The 19,074-nt window shown below is 41.9% G+C and overlaps 1 protein-coding gene across 1 annotated transcript in view; it reads left to right on the top strand.

Moving 5' to 3' along the window:
* efhd2 (EF-hand domain family, member D2) overlaps nt 1–18,591 on the top strand; it is a 29,099-nt gene extending 10,508 nt beyond the window's left edge. Inside the window, exons 2-4 of the mRNA XM_021615896.2 lie at nt 14,665–14,812; nt 15,092–15,226; nt 15,510–18,591. Coding sequence (XP_021471571.1) covers nt 14,665–14,812; nt 15,092–15,226; nt 15,510–15,641 — 415 coding nt within the window. The 3' untranslated portion in view covers nt 15,642–18,591. The remainder of the gene's footprint in view (nt 1–14,664; nt 14,813–15,091; nt 15,227–15,509) is intronic.
* Nucleotides 18,592–19,074: the final 483 nt, after the last annotated feature.

The following is a 19,074-nucleotide window of genomic DNA, read 5'->3' as shown; positions in this document are numbered from 1 at the left end:
CCCGTACAGGGCTCGAACACGCATACACGCTTAGTCAATCAGACATGCCGTGTGTCTGTGTGCCGTCATAACTGGGCTTGTAGTGTGGCGTGAGAGAGGCTTTTCCCCAAGCCTGCTCCGGTTAGCTGTTGTCTAGCAACATAACTGGGACTAAGCCCCAAGGACTCAAGAAGATTGGCAGAGAGAAGACAGAGGGAGGGAGTGGCCTGGAATGAAGTAGATCTCTGTAAACGGCTGGTTTAGGGGTAGTGAAGAGGTTATGTAACGGTTATGTTTCAGTTGAATGAGTTTGTGTTCTAGCAACTCAATGTTGTAGTCCTTTACGGTCTAGCTAAGCTCATCACTTGAAAGTGTAATCAACCCTTTAAACTAGGCCTGCAATGTATTTTGGTTTAGGTGTATCGCGCATTCCAAGGTTTTGCATGAGCTTATAGTTGGTTTGCAACCATAGGTATATAACCCCAGAGAAATGGGATATATATAGACACTATATTGAAGTTCATATCATTGGAAGTGTAATTCATTCCTTTTATGGCATTCTGTTTTGCTACATGCGGGCATCTAATTGAAACTATATTTGGAGTATGTGGGTTAACTGGTTATTTCCAGAATAACACTGAGGTAGGTTAGCCACAGGAAACATGGGTTTACTGTGACTGCAGTATTGATATCGTACGCCCGTTTCAGATGGAAAATGCAAGACTGTTTTGGCTTCGTTATGATTTATTTGCAGGCAAGTACATAGACTACTCGCTTCAAGCTGTAGTTCTACAGCACATTTGACATGGAGTGCAACACAATGTGCTTCACAGGGAAAAAAAGCAAATAAACAATGAAAATAAAAGCTGAAATATTCACTACACAACAAACGTAAGATTAAAACAATGAAAGAATGACAAACTGAACGACTAAAAAGCACTCTAAGGAAAAGCAAAGCACTCGAAGGACCTAAAAGCGTATCTGACATGTATTGGGGTGCACAATCGTGGATTGATTTAAAAACGAATAGAATAATAAAAATAATTCTAAAACAGGCAACCAGTGCAGAGACCTTAAAACCGGTGTAATGTGTGCTCTCCATCTGGTCTTGGTCAGTACCCGTGCTGTAGCATTCTGTATGTTTTGCAGTTGACCAATGGCTTTCTTGGGTAGCAGACCAGACAGTAGAGCATTACAGTAGTCAAGCCTGCTTGTATTAAATAAATGGATGAGCCTCTCTGTATCAGCCTGCGAGAGAAACGGACACACCGTGGCAATGTTCCTCAGGTGGTTAAAATGGCTATTTTTGTCACATTCCTAATGTGTGACACTGTACATCCATATCTTCACCTAATCAGACTGAATTTATAGGAAGGCGGACTAAAGTTTTTGAAGGTAACTTGTAACTGAATTGTTATGTCTCCCGGTAAGTTGTTGTAAGCGGCTTGTATTATTTTGGCCATGGTTTTGCAGAAGAATGGAGAAGATTGTTTTCTTCATTGGCATTCGTCTTTGTCTGACCAGTTGATTTGCTGTGTTATGAAGGTTTTAATTAGAAAGCCCCTTATCTCACAACCTTACAAGCAACTAATCCCTCTTTATTTCGTTTTTTTGTCTGTAACATTCTCCAGGTTTTGTGCCAAGTTGCAAGCATAAGTGCTACTGTACTTTTAAAAGTAGATTGTAGAACCAGTAGTACTTCTACTCCAGAATGTCCAACTTTTTATTTCGAATTCGAACAAGGCCCAGATCCAGACGTTCACCCATTTTTTTTTTTTTTGATATGGTCTTGAGTGCTCTCAAGATGGGAGACTACAAGATTACAATTTCATATCTGCTCAAAGTCTTCTCTTTAAAATATATTTTTTAGCCTCTGCTCCTTCAAATGTTTTTTTTGTTGTTAATTGTGATTGACTGGTATCTCTTTGGCTCTGTTCTGTCTTAAGGGCCCGAGCCCACTTCTCCTAAGAGTGTGCTGTGTTGATTAACGTGGGCTCTCTGTCCTACACAGCTCGAATGCGGAAGACACATTTTGGTTGAATGCATTGTTGTGCAACTTGCCCTAATTCATACTCGCCTTCACTGTGACTCATTTGGCCACTACTTCTCTACTTTCAGGAACAGGCATATTTCATGGATGGATGGAGGCTTTTGTAATCTCTATCAGAAGGGAATGTCATCGGTGGCAATAGCTGGAGTGTACTCTCGAAACATGATACTTGGCCGCCTTACTTATTGTAGCTGTACATGGCTTTATCATTTCCAGGAATAGGTTGTCTTATGGCATCCATGCGCTATTGTCTGGTGCAAGAAACATTATTGTAATTTGCCTGTTTTTGCTCTATCTAAACCAACACGTGCATTAAGAGTTGAAACAACACATTGTTAACATTCACCAGAGTCTGGATTTTCCTGGATTTACCTAAGAGATTACTGCTTCCCTGTTTGTCACAACTCATTGGAGTAGAGGTGTTAAGTATGTCAAGCTCACGCCAAAGCGTTTCACTTTCACCTACACTTACAGGCCTCTCGCGGGTCAATGCGTATGGTAAATGACAGTTCAGTTCACCCTTATTTACTTCTCATTCTTCTCACATACCTTAATCATATGAGCTCATCAGTGTTCCCAGCCTCACATTTTTTGGCGCAAACGTTCAGCTCCAAGTCATATTGGCGTGCAACTTTCTTTGGTTAAGTTGGAGACCGACGTTCATGTTTTTATCTCATGTTAGCTGCACTGCAATTCAGGTTTCTGTATTGTAAACTGTGTATTTTAAAAGCTAACTATAAGAAGAGTGTAGGCTGAGATTTAGACTGGAGGCATCTACAGCATAGTACCTACTGTAGTAAACTTCTGTTAGTCATCATTTTAGCTCTGAAAGGTAATGGTGGATGTGGACATTTTGAATCCCTGGCGTTGACTAAACCTTTGAAATTTGTAAGTGCAGACGAGGGAGTTGGTCGTGCCCAAATATGGATATTCTTACCTCCTGCTTCCACATTTGACAGAAACACCACTGCGATTAAGGAAGTTGGGTCTATTTGCACTTCCTCTTTTGCGGAGGACAAGTCATGTCCAAAGTAGCTCATTCCTTCCAGAATGCTCAGACACGTCTTAAAGGCCATTGTCGGTGGGTCAACTGAAAGTTGATGCTCATTGCTTAAATCATCAGCATATGATACTTCAAACACCTCATCATACCTTTTTTTTCATGGTGTTTCCTCAGCTTGCATTGGCAAAAGTTGTAGTTGGAGCAATAAGTTCTCATTCAATGAATTTTGACTGATTCACTTGTCATGGAAGATAAATAACTTGGGCTACAGTTCAGAGGATAACTCCTGCTGACGGAAGGAAGTCCATTTCCCGTGGGGAGTTGGGGAAAGTCCTCTAGTTTCACTGGGAATTTTTTACACCTCGTGCAACCTTTTCTCTCTCCTCGTCCGTTGTTCAGCAAAGAAACTTAGAGCAAACATACACCCAATTTTTAAAATGGCTTTACTTTTTACTGTAGTAGTAATCTAAACCCATATCTGTCTACTATACTTTCATAGAATTAGCTAGATGCAGGTTTTACACAGGCTGGACAAGCATGGGCATGTATGGAACGCTAAGAATCTGAACATGTCTGTTCAGTTGACGGAATGCAGTAGGCCTGGACGTTCCGTTAAAAACCTGTAATGTTGGCCTATACAGTAATTTCTCGTGAGTACAGGCAATGGGTCTCTAGAGATGAGCGTAATAAGCAAGTGTTTAGCTTTCACTGGGGCCACCCCTTAGGGGAGTAACAGAATATGCTGAAAGTTTCCTGTGCCATGAAGATTGGCCCAATTTTGCCTTGCGTGGATGAAAGGGGGGAAATAAAGAGGGAGTATGATGTAACCGAGCTTAAAGGGCAACGATAAGGGATAGGCGACCGAGACAACAGTACCTTTTTGCCTTGCGTGGATGAAAGGGGGGAAATAAAGAGGGAGTATGATGTAACCGAGCTTAAAGGGCAACGATAAGGGATAGGCAACCGAGACAACAGTACCTTTTTGAAGGATGCAAAAAGTGAATAAACAGGTATATTTTAGGTTTCCCCAATTACTTAGCCTACCCTGCTGTTTGTGATCCAATTATGTCCTAAAATGACCAGTGACGTGTGTTCGCTCATAGCAGTATCATAGCAGTATTATTTATAGGTGAACTGCGGACATCTTTGTTTACACTCCTAACTACATGGCACAACCAAGGCTAGTGTCCGCTGAGCTCAAAGTAATCCTAAGCAACTTTCAAAGCCCTACAATCAGGCCCAAAAACAGTACTAGCGACTTTAAAGTACTTGCCATTAGCTATAACTTCTAATCCAAATGGACCTTCCCTTGTGTATAGAAGTTATTACATCACACTGTACGGACAGAGCAATGATGATGCCCTTGGTCTTCACATCGGCTCAAATTAAATTTGACAGACTATGCTTCCCAGGGCTCTAGAAGTCAGCCCGCAGCTCAGACTGTGGCTGCCTACTCAATAAAGCACATAGCAATAAGGTAGTTATTCCACAGTTAATGAGTGGCCTTTGAATGAACCCCAATCCCCCCCATAATAGGACATCTGGACAAGGAGTATCTACTGTATACTGCTGTTCAAATACTCCCTTCATTCATTGCTATCCTCCTTGACTAGTGCAAGGCCTATTGTATAACTCCCACAACCTAGTCGTTTTGAGCTGGATGCAAATTACAGTACTGTACAATGCTGCTACACACATCCTGACCTAGTAATAGATCATTTTCAGTTCATAATACAATCCTGCCTACGAGAGAGATGGTGTAAGTGCTTTTCTCAGAAGGAAAGGCACAAATGTACAAATGTAAAAATGTTATGGTCTTATTCTCTGAGAAAAATATCAAAGTCAAGCTGTTAGGGGCGGGGTGTCACAGGAAATAAGAGGCCGATATCATCTATTTTATCTTTGTATCGATCTGCATAGTCCCCAACTTCTCTCATCTCTGCCTGCAGTCACAACAGACTAGTTCCTCTTCTCCCTCCATCTGTTGCCCGGAGCAAAATTATTACGACAGAATGACACATTTCAACTTCCTCATCAATGTAAACTATGGCAGTAAACACCCCATTAGCCAGCCTCACAGCTTTTTAATGGAATTTGTCATGGTACACACCCTGTTAATGAGAATAGGAATGGAATCTAGGCCGGGGTAAGAGTTTGCATGCTGTGCACATCCTGCCACTGACGATGGTCGCTGAAATCACTTCCGTAGTGTTCAAGACGTTTGCCACAAATGTTCAGAGCTGCAATGGAATGCGGGGTTAAAACGTTGGTTGGACCTTAACGTCAGGGCCCATTCACAAAGTGTCTAAGAGTAGGAGTGCTGATCAAAGATCAGGCCCCAGCTAGGGCTGTTGTGGTGACTGTATTACCACCACACCGGCGGTCATGAGTCATTAAAGGCAGTCAAATTCCACTTGACCGTTTTGTCACAGTAATTAGGCTTCTCCAAGCTCTGATGCTGCTAATGGTCATTAGTAGCCTACCGAACTTGCTAACTGCCTGGTACTCAGCACTCTATTGTCCCTCTAATCACTCTGACATCAATGCAAATGTAATCGCAAATCTAATCAAACACTTCATCAAACACTTCATGAGCTCATGTTGTGCAATATTTCTATAGGCTATGCAATTGCAGTGTGATGTCCTCTATTAGAAAGAGGAGGATCCCATCGGCTTTCTGTAGGCTCGGCCTAATATATTTATACTATATTTATTTCTCAACTTTCCTAATATTAAACACATTGCTTGTCTTTACAACAGGAGTATAGCCTTCCTGGCTGACATGAAAATGAACCATAGGAAAACCGTCCTCCTTTTGCTATTTAAGTGCAGAGATTATTTTTTTTGTTGCTTCCCCTGTTCCTGTTTTGAGACAGGTGCTTGATAATGGTCCATTCTAAATCAAAACGAATTTCACACATTTATTATTTAGTATATCTGAAAACAAGATTCAATTAGGAATAGTCTGATGGGTGACAATATTAGCCTATCACTTGTGAATTATATTTTGCCACTTGCGAATGATGCCCAGCTTAAGGCAAGAAACAATGCCTTTATTTTTTTACTTTTTTGAATCGGTGGCACACCTCATGTAGCCTAGCCCATAGGCCTATATGTTTTGTTAACAACTTGACTCACACATCCCTGTAGCGGGATCATTTTCGTCAGCAACCGCTGAATAGCATAGCGCAACAGTCAAATAATATTACTAGAAAATATTCATATTCATGAAATCACAAGTGCAATATTGCGAAACACAGCTTAGCCTTTTGTTAATCACCCTGTCATCTCAGATTTTGAAATTATGCTTTACAGCAATCCAAGCGTTTGTAAGTTTGTCGATAGCCTAGCATAGCATAATGTACACTTAGCATCAGGAAGCTTGGTCACAAATCAGAAAAGCAATCAAATTAACCATTTACCTTTTGATCTTCAGATGTTTTCACTCACGAGACTCCCAGTTACACAGCAAATGTTCCTTTTGTACCATAAAGATTATTTTTATACCCAAACGTGACATAAATTGGTATTTATGTTCAGAAATCCACAGGAAAGAGCGGTCACGACAACACAGACAGAAATTCCATAATGTCCACAGAAACATGTCAAACGTTTTTTATAATCATTCCTCAGGTAGTTTTTAAAATATATATTCGATAATATATCAACCGAGTGTGTAGGTTTTTCCATAACAGCGGGAGGAACAATGGCCGGTTTACTCAATTGCGCAAAACTCACTCTGAGAGCCCCCACCTCTCCACTTACGCAATGTGATCCTTCACGCTCATTTTTCAAAATAAAAGCCTGAAACTATGTCTAAAGACTGACACCGTAGGAAAGCCACAGAAAAAGGAATCTGGTTGATATCCCTTTAAATGGAGGATAGGCATGCATAGGAACACAGAGGTTTCAAAATAAGAGGCACTTCCTGCAATATCAGTTCTGTTATACTCACAGACAATATTTGTACAGTTTTGGAAACTTTAGAGTTTTTTTTTTTTTTATCTTAATCTGTCAACTATATGCACTTTCTAGCATCTGGTCATGAGAAATAGGCTGTTTACTTTGGGAACGTTATTTTTCCAAACATAAAAATAGTGCCCCCCAAGAGGTTAAGGTTTGGCTCTTTAACTAATGTGGCCAAATAACTTCTTAAAATGAAGCACATTAATCCGCTTTACAATGGGTGTAGATGGGTGCCTAACTGGCGTGAGTCAAGTTTGGGGAAGATCATTTTCACCATAAAAATATACTTTAAAATAAAATAATTGCATTTGTGGTCACTTTTGAGGTGTTTTCCTGATAAAGCCTATTGCCGTGTGTGCATTGCTGGGCATTAAATTGTGAAGAAGTAAACTATTGGGCGATCAAGATTTTAAGCTAATTGTTCTGATCCGATGCAACAGCCTCATTTGTGTAAAAAAAAAAAAATGTTGACCCTAGTGGTTGTATTACTTTGGGATCTATGCATCCCACAACTGTCCCAGACTGTTGGGGATATTTATTTTCTCGCTTAGAATAGGTCAACGTTTGTACTATAGTGGATTGACATAGGCTAGTGCATTTGCTGTTCGTTAGGCCTACTAATCTTGTTGGCTGACGAGAAGTAAATGTAGAAATTTCTTCCAAGATCTTCAATATGCACCTCGAAATTGAATAAGGACGAGCGATGTTGCGTCCCCAACGTGTTGGTCTTCACTTGTAGCCACGGAGAAAGACCCGATCACGTGATGGAGAGCCGTGTGAGTTCGATGAGAGAGGCTTCGGAGCGGGCAGCATTTAGGGAGAAGGGCTGCAAAAGGCATGGTCTTCTTTTTAGGGTGCATTTAATTCACTTTTAATTTATTTAACTAGGCAAGTCAGTTAAGAACAAATTCTCATTAACAATGAATCCAAACACTGACGACGCTGGGCCAATCATGCTCCTCCCTATGGGACTCCCAATCACGGCTGGATGTGATGCAGCCTGGATATAGACCAACCTTTTGAAGAACTACGGTTGCAATTATAACTCTAAATGAAGCATGTAGGAGTACCTATTTCTTTAACCGCTCAACACAGAATAGCCTCATGCGCACTCCCTCGTCGTTTGGAGAAACTATCATTTCTATTTTATTCAGCTTTGTCCAATTGTATTCTTCATACTATAATATAAAATGCCATGGAATTCTAAGCAAATCTTGTCTGCTAAATTAACTAGTGTAGCCCACAGACAAATGGCATAGCCAGATCAGGACCTAAAGTAAAGACAACTCAGAGTATGTTCTTCTGAAATAGACTATTTTCTTATCATGTTTCTTTAGACCTGTCTAAAATAAATAATGGATTTATTGTGAAGATCTAGGCTATATTACATGGATTTATTAGACTTTTTCAAATGTAGTTGGTCGAAAGGTCTGCATCAGTGGCTTGTAGGCTGTGTGGAAGCCAGGAGACACTAAATGTGTTAATTAACGGTCAAATACCATGAAACCGACAGTTATTTGCGTGACAATCACCAGCTGACACAATTTCGTGACAGCCCTAGCCCCGCCCACCTTATTCATTATAAAATATAAGGCAAAATTGATCCTAGCTCAGCACTCCACTCAGAGACATATTGTGAATACGGGCCCAGGACTTCATTCCTGGCTGTGAACACTAGCAGAGATGGGGGGGATCTTTGCTGTAAGGCCACTCGTTCCTCCACTTCACCGGATGTATGCCTCTGGAGGGAATCTAATTGGCTATCAATATTTGCTGACACGGCTCGCATTGTAGTCTACACTACAGCCCAAGAATGATGGAAAAGGACTCCGTTAGCCAGAGACATAAAATGCTATTCTGTCAATGACTGTCATGTGCAGTTAGCGGGTTGGTGCTAACGCTCCAGGAAGAGCGAAGAGGAGGAAGGAGAAAAGAAAGCGTGACTTGCTTGCAGGTGCCTCACCCCAGACTACTGCGGTCTTCAGTAAAAGGTGCCTGTTGCCATGGCGACCCCGTCTCAGAGCGAGAGAGTAGAGAAGGTGGGTTCAGACATAATGACTGAGGGGAAACGGGAGGCCAATCCGTTAGCCAAAGTGCTTCCTCCTTCACTCTGCTTTCTTGCGCTTATATGACACTGTTGGTGGTCGGCGCACGTCTCTGGAGCCACTGAGCCAGAGGTGCGTGTATTATGGTGCTTTCAAGACAACTGGTTACTCTGGGGGTGGGGGAACGAGGTCAAAACATGACGTCAGTAATATTTAGGTCGGAAAGTCGAAGCTCTACAAAGAAGTTCGAGTTGGATGACCGTTCATCTATTTAAAAAAAAATATATATTTAAATTCTACTCAGAGATCGTTTTCTTGAACGTACTAAAGTCGGAAGTAGGAGATTTCCCAGTTGTTTTGACCGCGGCATTAATCCTACTGTAGGACTCATTACAGCCAGCACTAGCAGGTCAAACGAACGAGTAACTCAAGAAAAACAAATCATGACTCCCGAATCTGTAAAAATAGTCATTCAAAAAACAAATTGTTCGTGAACTGCACAACACTACAGGACACCGGGGTTACCACCCCTACTCTTACGATTAGTGCCATGGGATGTTTAAAAATTATTATTTTTTAAACAGATTCAGGACACCCATTTTCATGTCTCATCTGAAAGAAGACGCCCTACGCAGGGCAATGTCCCCTTCACTGCCCCGGGGCATTGGGATCTCTGGAGGAAAGATTGCCCCACCCCAAACACACACACAGAGCCAATCCCCACCCTGTCTTGGCTTGGACCCAGAGTTTCCCCAGCAGTTTACACTGCCCCCCCCCCCCCCCCCCTCTCGGGCCGGTGGCTAGGAGGGGCTGCCAGTGCCAGCCTCTATGTACTGATAAACACACAGCTAGCTTCTGTCCAACTCCCCTTTTTTTGTTTAGTCTGAGCTCTTTTGTCTCTTTCTGTGTGTGTCATCTAACAGTTGAAATATAGTTAGAATGCACTTTGTTGGCAGCATGTCTCAAATGTTCATTTCCTCATTGTGCAATTGCACTTGCCTAGAACAACTCACAGCAGAGGCCAGCAGGGTATGATAAGAAAAGATTGCATAGCCTACATAGACAAGGTAAAAGGTCAGGGGAGTCGTAAAATGTAGCAGGTGCTCTTTCTGTTGCACAGAGGTTGATTTGCTGTATAAGCTGGCTTATTTGTGGGGAAACTTTGGTATGACTTAAATATGTATGAGTAAGATTACCACCCCCACCCCTCCTTAGTCGAACCGCTTCCTGTAAAAGTGTGACTCAACATGGTTTAACTCACTGGTCATCAGACTGAAAGTGTGTGTATGGTGACTGTAAAGCTTACCGTATGTTTCCCAGTCGAAACAGTTCATGTACAGTACCAGTCAAAAGTTTGGACACCTACTCATTCAAGGGTTTTTCTTTTCTTATTAGTATTTTCTACATTGTAGAATAATAGTGAAGACATTAAACTATGAAATAGCACGCATGGAATCATGTAGTAACCAAAAAAGTGTTAAACAAATCAAAATTACATTTTATATTTGACATTCTTCCAAGTAGCCACCCATTTGTTAGTTCCCTTTTTCTGTTGAGCGACATTTTTTGGTTTCTTATTGGGAAACGTAAGTGACTTAGACTGAGTGAACAAGATGGCTGGGGCTCTGATTTCTCTCTTTATCCATCTCTCCCATTCGTTATCTCTCCCCCTGTATTTTAAAGGCCTCTCCTCAGGTAGCCAGCAGATCCGACTCGCTTGCTTACAGCTTTACTAGGGTCAGAACGCATTCCTGTGTATATTAACACCAGTGTTGGGAGTAGTGAACTACATGTACAGTGCCTTCAGAAAGCATACATACACTTTTTCCACATTTTGTTGTTACAAAATGAGATTCAAATTGATTTGTCATTTTTTAACAATGATCTACACAAAATACAAGGTCAGTCTTTTTTTTATATATATATATTTAACTTTAAAAAATATACACTGCTCGAAAAAAATAAAGGGAACACCAAAATAACAAATCCTAGATCTGAATGAATGAAATGTTTTTATTAAATACTTTTTTCTTTATGAATGTGCTGCCAACAAAATCACACACAAATTATCAATGGAAATCAAATGTATCAACCCATGGAGGTCTGGATTTGGAGTCACACTCAAAATGAAAGTGGAAAACCACACTACAGGCTGATCCAACTTTGCTGTAATGTCCTTTAAAAAATGAGGCTCAGTAGTGTGTGTGGCCTCCACGTGCCTGTATGACCTCCCTACAACGCCTGGGCATGCTCCTGATGAGGTGGTGGATGGTCTCCTGCGGGATCTCCTCCCAGACCTGGACTAATGCATCCGGCAACTCCTGGACAGTCTGTGGTGCAACGTGGCGTTGGTGGATGGAGCGAGACATGATGTCCCAGATGTGCTCAATTGGATTCAGGTCTGGGGAACGGGCGGGCCAGTCCATAGCATCAATGCCTTCCTCTTGCAGGAACTGCTGACACACTCCAGCCACATGAGGTCTATCATTGTCTTGCATTAGGAGGAACCCAGGGCCAACCGCACCAGCATATGGTCTCACAAGGGGTCTGAAGATTTCATCTCGGTACCTAATGGCAGTCAGGCTACCTCTGGCGAGCACATGGAGTGCTGTGAGGCTCCCCAAAGAAATGCCACCCCACACCATGACTGACCCACCGCCAAACCGGTCATGCTGGAGGATGTTGCAGAACGTTCTCCACGGCGTCTCCAGACTGTCACGTCTGTCACGTGCTCAGTGTGTACCTGCTTTCATCTGTGAAGAGCACAGGGCGCCAGTGGCAAATTCGCCAATCTTGGTGTTCTCTGGAAAATGCCAAACGTCCTGCACGGTGTTGGGCTGTAAGCACAACCCCCACCTGTGGACGTTGGACCCTCATACCACCCTCATGGAGTCTGTTTCTGACCGTTTGAGCAGACACATGCACATTTGTGGCCTGCTGGAGGTCATTTTGCAGTGCTCCTCCTGCTCCTCCTTGCACAAAGGCGGAGGTAGCGGTCCTGCTGCTGGGTTGTTGCCCTCCTACGGCCTCCTCCACGTCTCCTGATGTACTGGCCTGTCTCCTGGTAGCGCCTCCATGCTCTGAACACTACGCTGACAGACACAGCAAACCTTCTTGCCACAGCTCGCATTGATGTGCCATCCTGGATGAGCTGCACTACCTGAGCCACTTGTGTGGGTTGTAAACTCCGTCTCATGCTACCACTAGAGTGAAAGCACCGCCAGCATTCAAAAGTGACCAAAACATCAGCCAGGAAGCATAGGAACTGAGAAGTGGTCTGTGGTCACCACCTGCAGAACCACTCCTTTATTGGGAGCGTCTTGCTAATTGCCTATAATTTCCACCTGTTGTCTATTCCATTTGCACAACAGCATGTGAAATATATTGTCAATCAGTGTTGCTTCCTAAGTGGACAGTTTGATTTCACAGAAGTGTGATTGACTTGGAGTTACATTGTTGTTTAAGTGTTCCCTTTATTCTTTTGAGCAGTGCATATATTAATGGAAAATAGTGTGTTATCTTGATTTAGATAAGTATTTAACACCTGTTAGTCACCTTTGGCAGCGATTTACAACTGTCTCTCTCTTTGGGTAAGTCTCCTAAGAGCTTTGCACACCTGGATTGTACAATATTTGCCATTTCTTTAAAATAATTATTCAAGCTCTGTCAAATTGGTTGTTGATCATTACTAGACAAGCATTTTCAGGTGTTGCTATATATTTTAAAGCAGATTTAAGTCAACTGTAACTAGGCCACTCAGGAACGTTCAATGGCTTGGTTAAGCAACTCCAGTGTATATTTGGCCTTGTGTTTTAGGTAATTGACCTGCTGAAAGTGTCTGTTTTAGAAAGCAGACTGAGACAATTTTTCTCAAAAATGTTGCATGTGCTTAGCTCCATTTGTGTTTCTTTTTATTCCCCCCAAAACTCCCTAGTCCTTGCCGATGACAAGCATACCTATAACATGATGCAGCCACCATCATGCTTGAAAATGAAGTGGTACTCAGTGACGTGTTGTTGGATTTGCCCCAAACGTAATGCTTTGTATTCAGAACAAAAAGTTCATTTCTTTGCCAAATTTTTTTCCATCTTACTTTAGTGCCTTATTGTAAACAGGATACATGTTTTAGAATATTTTAATTCTGTACAGTCTTCCTTCCTTTCACTCTGCCATTTAGGTTAGTATAGCAGAGTACCCACAATGTTGATCCGTCCTCAGTTTTGTCATATCACAACCATTAAACTCTAACTGTTTTAAAATCACTATTGGCCTCATGGTGAAATCCCTGAGTGGTTTCGTTCCTCCCCTGTAACGGAGTTTGGAAGGGTGCCTGAATATTTGTAGTGATTGGGTGTATTGATACACCATCCAAAGTGTAATTAAGAACTGCACCATGGTCCAAAGGTCCTTTTTTTATTTTTTGGAGAAGATTGAACGACTGCAAGAAATGGCAGTCATTAAATCTTCTCGGTGTAGCAGTTAGGATAATGGGACAATTCGGTGTACAATGCATTTCTGATCCCTGGATTGAGGTATATTTTCCGAGCCATATCTTGCCCCAGCTCCACGGTGTCGTACTACACAAAGGAATGTTGTCCGACCCTAGTGCAGCTGGAAGCAAGCAGGTCTGATCTGTTGGCTACTCCTCTGACACAGCTGACCACTGGCCGTTAACACAAAGTTGAAATAAGATTTTAACAATGTGGCCAAGATCTGCATATATGAGCCAGTAGATAATTTTTTTTCTTGTTATGGATTAAGGATATTCAGTTAGCCCCCCCCCCAAAAAAAAAAAAAATTCCAAGTCAAATGCATTCTTTAAAGGAGCATTCTGCATTTGCTACATCAAATAATTAAATTCATTAATGAAGAATTTTCTAAATACCTCATGAGTTTTTCAACTCTCTAGCTCTAGTGTTTGTTTACAAACACTGTATAGCTTCAAAACATGGTTCAAACTATCATATTGATATCATGGATGGTCAGTCCTTGCATCCATAGCCATGTCTGAATTTGAAACGGGTTACAATTCTCCAGGCCCATCCCTAAGCAGTTTAGCCAAAAAGGTGGTGCTTTGTTTGAACTGCAGAGGACCCTTTTTAAGACGGTCTGCCTCGCAACAGATGCAACTCACCCAAGGATGATTATCATGTCGCTTGGCTAACACTGTTTGACAAATAGAAAACTTCAGAGGAACAGTGAAGAGGATAGCACTGCTCCGGAGAAGGAAGCAGTCAGATTGACATGAAAAGCGCTCTATTTTTTTTATTACGCTCTACCCCCCTCAAGTGGTCATCTGTAGCATGACGCGCAAACCATGAATATCTATTTGAGTCCATTGACAGCAATTTGGAATCAACCACTCTTATTCCAGTGCATAATACTCCATGTGTTAATGTGCTTCAATTATGTGAAGTACTTTAGAAATTCGTAACATATAATATGAATTGCAAAAAGGAAAAAAGGCTGTAACATACATGAAATTAATGATGTGCACAATTTTCGGGGACCCGTTTTATCTTAAACTACTAGCTGAAATCATACAAATCCTTGAACACATTTAGTCTACGCCGGGCTAACTGCTTTAAGGCTAACCCATCTTTCTCTCTGCATGTGTTCAGGTACGACGCGGGGAAGGACGGCTTCATAGACCTGATGGAGCTGAAGCTAATGATGGAGAAGCTGGGGGCACCACAGACCCACCTGGGCCTGAAGAACATGATTAAGGAGGTAGACGAGGACCTGGACAACAAGCTGAGCTTCAGAGAGGTGAGACGAGAATGAAACGGCATGGCACCAAGCACTCGCTCTTCCTACTATATCTTATAACTTGTAACACTTGTATTTGTGTGGAAGATGAGTGAGTGGTGCAAGCTGTCAGGTTGTATGAAGTTTAGTGATGTTTTTTTATGTGGTCATTTTGCTGGAATCAATTTTTGCATGTGTTTTTTTTACATACATACAATCAAATATAATATTGATCAGTGATCACAAAAAGAGAAGAGTATGGATTCTATTCTGACTCCAGTGACCTTTCTTTCTCTCCAGTTCCTCCTGATCTTCAGGAAGTCTGCAGCAGGGGAACTAGCGGAGGACAGCGGTCTCAGTGTTCTGGCTCGACTATCAGAGATTGACGTGTCCACTGAGGGAGTGAAGGGAGCCAAGACCTTCTTTGAAGCCAAAGTGAGTTCAAGTTCTGATCCTCCGTGTCAGAGGTTGGTTGTGCACCGCCCTCAGCACAAGCATGAGTGAGAATCCCATTCTCATGGCTCTTCTACACGGTTTCTCCCTCTATCTGCCGTTTTATTCACTTTGATTCTTTTCAATAAATAATCAAGAAAATCACAGCCACTTTATTGAACTGACTTGAGACGTCTGTTGATTAGTGATGTTTGAAGGCCGATGAGATGACATGAAGGGTAGGAGAACAATGGAGCAGTGGTAATACATCTTCTCCCTTCGACAGGTGGCGGCTGTCAATGCGGGCAGCCAATTCGAGGCGGAGATCCGGCAGGAGCAAGAGGAGAAGAAGAAGCAGGCGGAGGAGAAGAAGCAGAGGCAAGCCGCCTTCAAGAACCTCCAGTCGGCCTTCAAATGACCACCTCTTCCTCAGCCCCTACTGTCCCACCTCCACTCTCTGTCTGTCTGTCCTTTCAGTGTCCCGGTGATTTTTCTGCCTCCACTTTGAAATCTGGTCATCATATGCAAGGCGCTGGTAGTCTGTCCAGGGTTAGTCCCTGTCCCTGAGAGAGGAGCAGTTCTATTCTGCTGATTCCCCATTTGATTTGACCTGACAAGTAACTAAAGAACTACACATTCAGGGTTGTGCAGAGACCGTTTTACTCTTCTTGTCATGTTGGGTAGACAAATATTCCGTTGCTCCTCTAAGTCCGGCACTGATTTTAGGCCATAGCCATGCCAGAAATGAAGATGCAATGGATTGGATACATGATGAGAATAGATCTGTGATGCAATGTCTCTCCTGTACATTATACGGTTATGTGCTACTAGCGTAGGTCTGGATTTTAGCTCTGTGTTTTCTGTAGTGACTGAGGGAATGTGAATTAAAAATTAGGAATGCATTTTTGGTGATGTTGTGAAAAATTAGGATTGCATTTTAACCGAACGTTATTTACTTACCATTGATTCCAGTGAATCGGAATTGTGAGCGTGTGTTCTGAAGAGGTCTTATCCAATCCATTGTGTTACTTGGTACCAGTGACGATTTTGAGCTACACATGTCATTTCCTGTAGGAAGTCTTCTCAAAGGCACAAGTGTCTGACCTATGGTGTGAGGCAATCTGTGCACACTTATTTCCAGACCTTCAATCACATTCTAGAAGAGTAGATCGGGGGGGGGGGGGGGGGGGGGGGGGTGCAAATGGTGGCGGAGAACCTTTCTTCCATTTACCTGGTCCTGGGGTACCCCTGTGTATGTTTGTTGATTCTTCTGTTTAGCCTGTTTTTTGAGGACAATTGACAGCTAGATTTCTTGCATAACCAACACATACAGGGCTACTAGAGGACTTGGTGTTCTGTAACACTGGTCGACCACTCGCCCCTGCTTGGTTTTACTGCATGAGCCTTGCTTGTGACTCGTCAGTATCCAACAATCCCATATTGTCAAAGCTTTGCTTATGGCTTGAAACTAAGTCAATTTATGCACTTGACATCAAATAAATGTTTGCTCAAAGCAACAAGCTGTCAACTAGACACCAACCCTTTGAGCACATGGCAATACTCTGAGGTGAAAATATGATGTCTGTAGTGGTGTATACCTTTACCTTTGACCTATAGACTGAGGTTGCAATATAAAGTGTGTGGCATTCTAATGCTCTGTAGTATAGTAAATGGCTATCATCGTTTTGGAACATAGTTTGAGATATGCAATCAATTTGGCCTTTTCAAAGGGTTGACTTACAGAGCTTTGATATGCTTAAATTAAACCTTGTTTAATGCAAACGCAGCTGTAGCTTTATTAAACAGACTAAATTCTAATAATTTATTCATCGATTTATTGGACAGGGGTAGAAAGTAGTCTTTGGTCATATCATTCATGTACCCTTCCAGGAAATGTAATGCATTTAACTCAACCTAGCTACTTTAAAAAGGACCCAAATGGGAGTTTAACATAAAATGAGGGAAATGGTTGTAAGTTTTCAGCATAAGTTTGCGAGCTTCCAACGTAGTGTTATTAAAGGGTATCAACGGGTGATATCTGGCGGCACATCACAGTACAACAGAGGTTGTATGTAAAGAATACAATATTTTTTCATAACAATATACATTTAAAAAAAAAAATGCTTTTAGTTTTGTATGGTGAGGGGTTCTGTGAAATGTTCTGCATTATGGGTGTTGTACACAAGCGGGTCTCCTGGTAAAAAAGGAGAAAAAAAGTGTGTTCACTGGTTACTACACTTCCTGGTGATGGGCGATTGGCCAGTTGTAATTCTGTGAGTGATTTTAAGAAGAGGTTTATTTTCTGATGTGGAGCCTAGTTTGTGAGCAGTGATTCTGTGTCAAATGTCAATAGTGAAAACCTGTAGGTTTCTTCCACAGTCCATTTGGACATGCAGGTCTGTCCATGCTCCGTGTCCTATTTTGTCCTGTGAACTAGACTACAGATGTGATCCCATGATGCATTCTCACACTACGTCACTACTCCTCTTCGGATGAACCTTCACCCTGTTCTGACGGCGTGAGAGTGGGGTGCAATAAGCCTGGTCCCAGATCAGCATAAATTGTTTAACCTTCACAAAAAGAGTTGGCTAATACACTTGAAACAGTTCTGGGACCAGGCCAGGGTGCAGTGGCAGCGAGTAGAGATTGGGTGTCGAGTGCGAACAAACACCGTGAAGTCCACACTTGTTTCTGTCATTTTCTCTTGTCATTCCTCCTCTTCTTTTTCATTCCTCTTGATTTCTTCTGTCTTCATCATTACCAGGGGAAATTGTGCCAAATGTTGTTGTTTTTTGTCAACCTACCATTCCACTGTTGTCTTTATAACACTTGAGAAATCATTCTATTAACCATGTGATATGAGATTTAGCATGATGAACTGGTGACACTCAGGGTACACTATAGTAAAGTAATGCTACAATGTACCATACGTTAGCTCCTCTCTTTTTGGGCTGTACTGATAATGCAGCAGGCGTGATGTAACCATAGGACTGGGAAACATCTACTTGCTTCTGTGTCTCTGACGTTAAATGTCCATCTTCAAAGGCTTCCTGTTAAGACCCAGCCTCGGTTTGAAAAGGTATCATTATAAGGAAATAAGTGGACAACAGTTGGAGTTGTTTGGCTATTTGAATATCGCTTTGATCTGTTCTACTTTTTTCAAGGTTCCCATTTTTCCAGATCCTTTGTTTGTAATTTTACTTGCAGGCATCATCAAAATTCGTCTGTTTTACGTTGTGATGAAAGTTATTGAATTGTCTTATAGGCTGATTAAAATGTGGCTGTTCTATAATACACCTTTTTATTTGACATTTTCTTACTAAAATGTATGATTATTCTTGTGGCAATAAAAAAAAAAAAAAAAAATTGAAACTTGTGTTACTTTCACTTTGTTTCTCATCAGTGTATGACTTGCTTCTCTAGTCCAGTGAGATTGAACTCACCTTTGAATTTGACATCATGTGATCTGCCATCTATCTTCACTGTTACAGTGGATTTTAGAGTGGACAAGCGTTTCATTTCCACTGTAAAAATGCGTAACACTGGTATACTTAAACACCTGTCATGTCACAGCCTTTACCCTTCCAAATGTTTAATTGTCTGTCATTGTTTTATTACACGTTCTAACCATAGCTTGAGTGAAACTGTGCCCTCGTGTGTCGATAATGAGGATGTGCAGTTTTGGGGACAGCTTGGGAAATGAGAGTAGCATGTTCACTGCTCTCCGGTGACTGCACACAACAGTATCGTTGTCAATCAGGTAGAGGTGATGGTTACTGTTTTCAGACGAGAGCTTCTTCATGAAGCAGTTGCACAGTTCAGGTAGGTGGGAATTAACAATTCAGCCTCTT

This window comes from Oncorhynchus mykiss, chromosome 9 (genome assembly GCF_013265735.2).
Source record: "Oncorhynchus mykiss isolate Arlee chromosome 9, USDA_OmykA_1.1, whole genome shotgun sequence".
Classification (NCBI taxonomy): Eukaryota; Metazoa; Chordata; class Actinopteri; order Salmoniformes; family Salmonidae; genus Oncorhynchus; species Oncorhynchus mykiss.
This window is presented reverse-complemented; position numbering and strand designations above follow the sequence as displayed.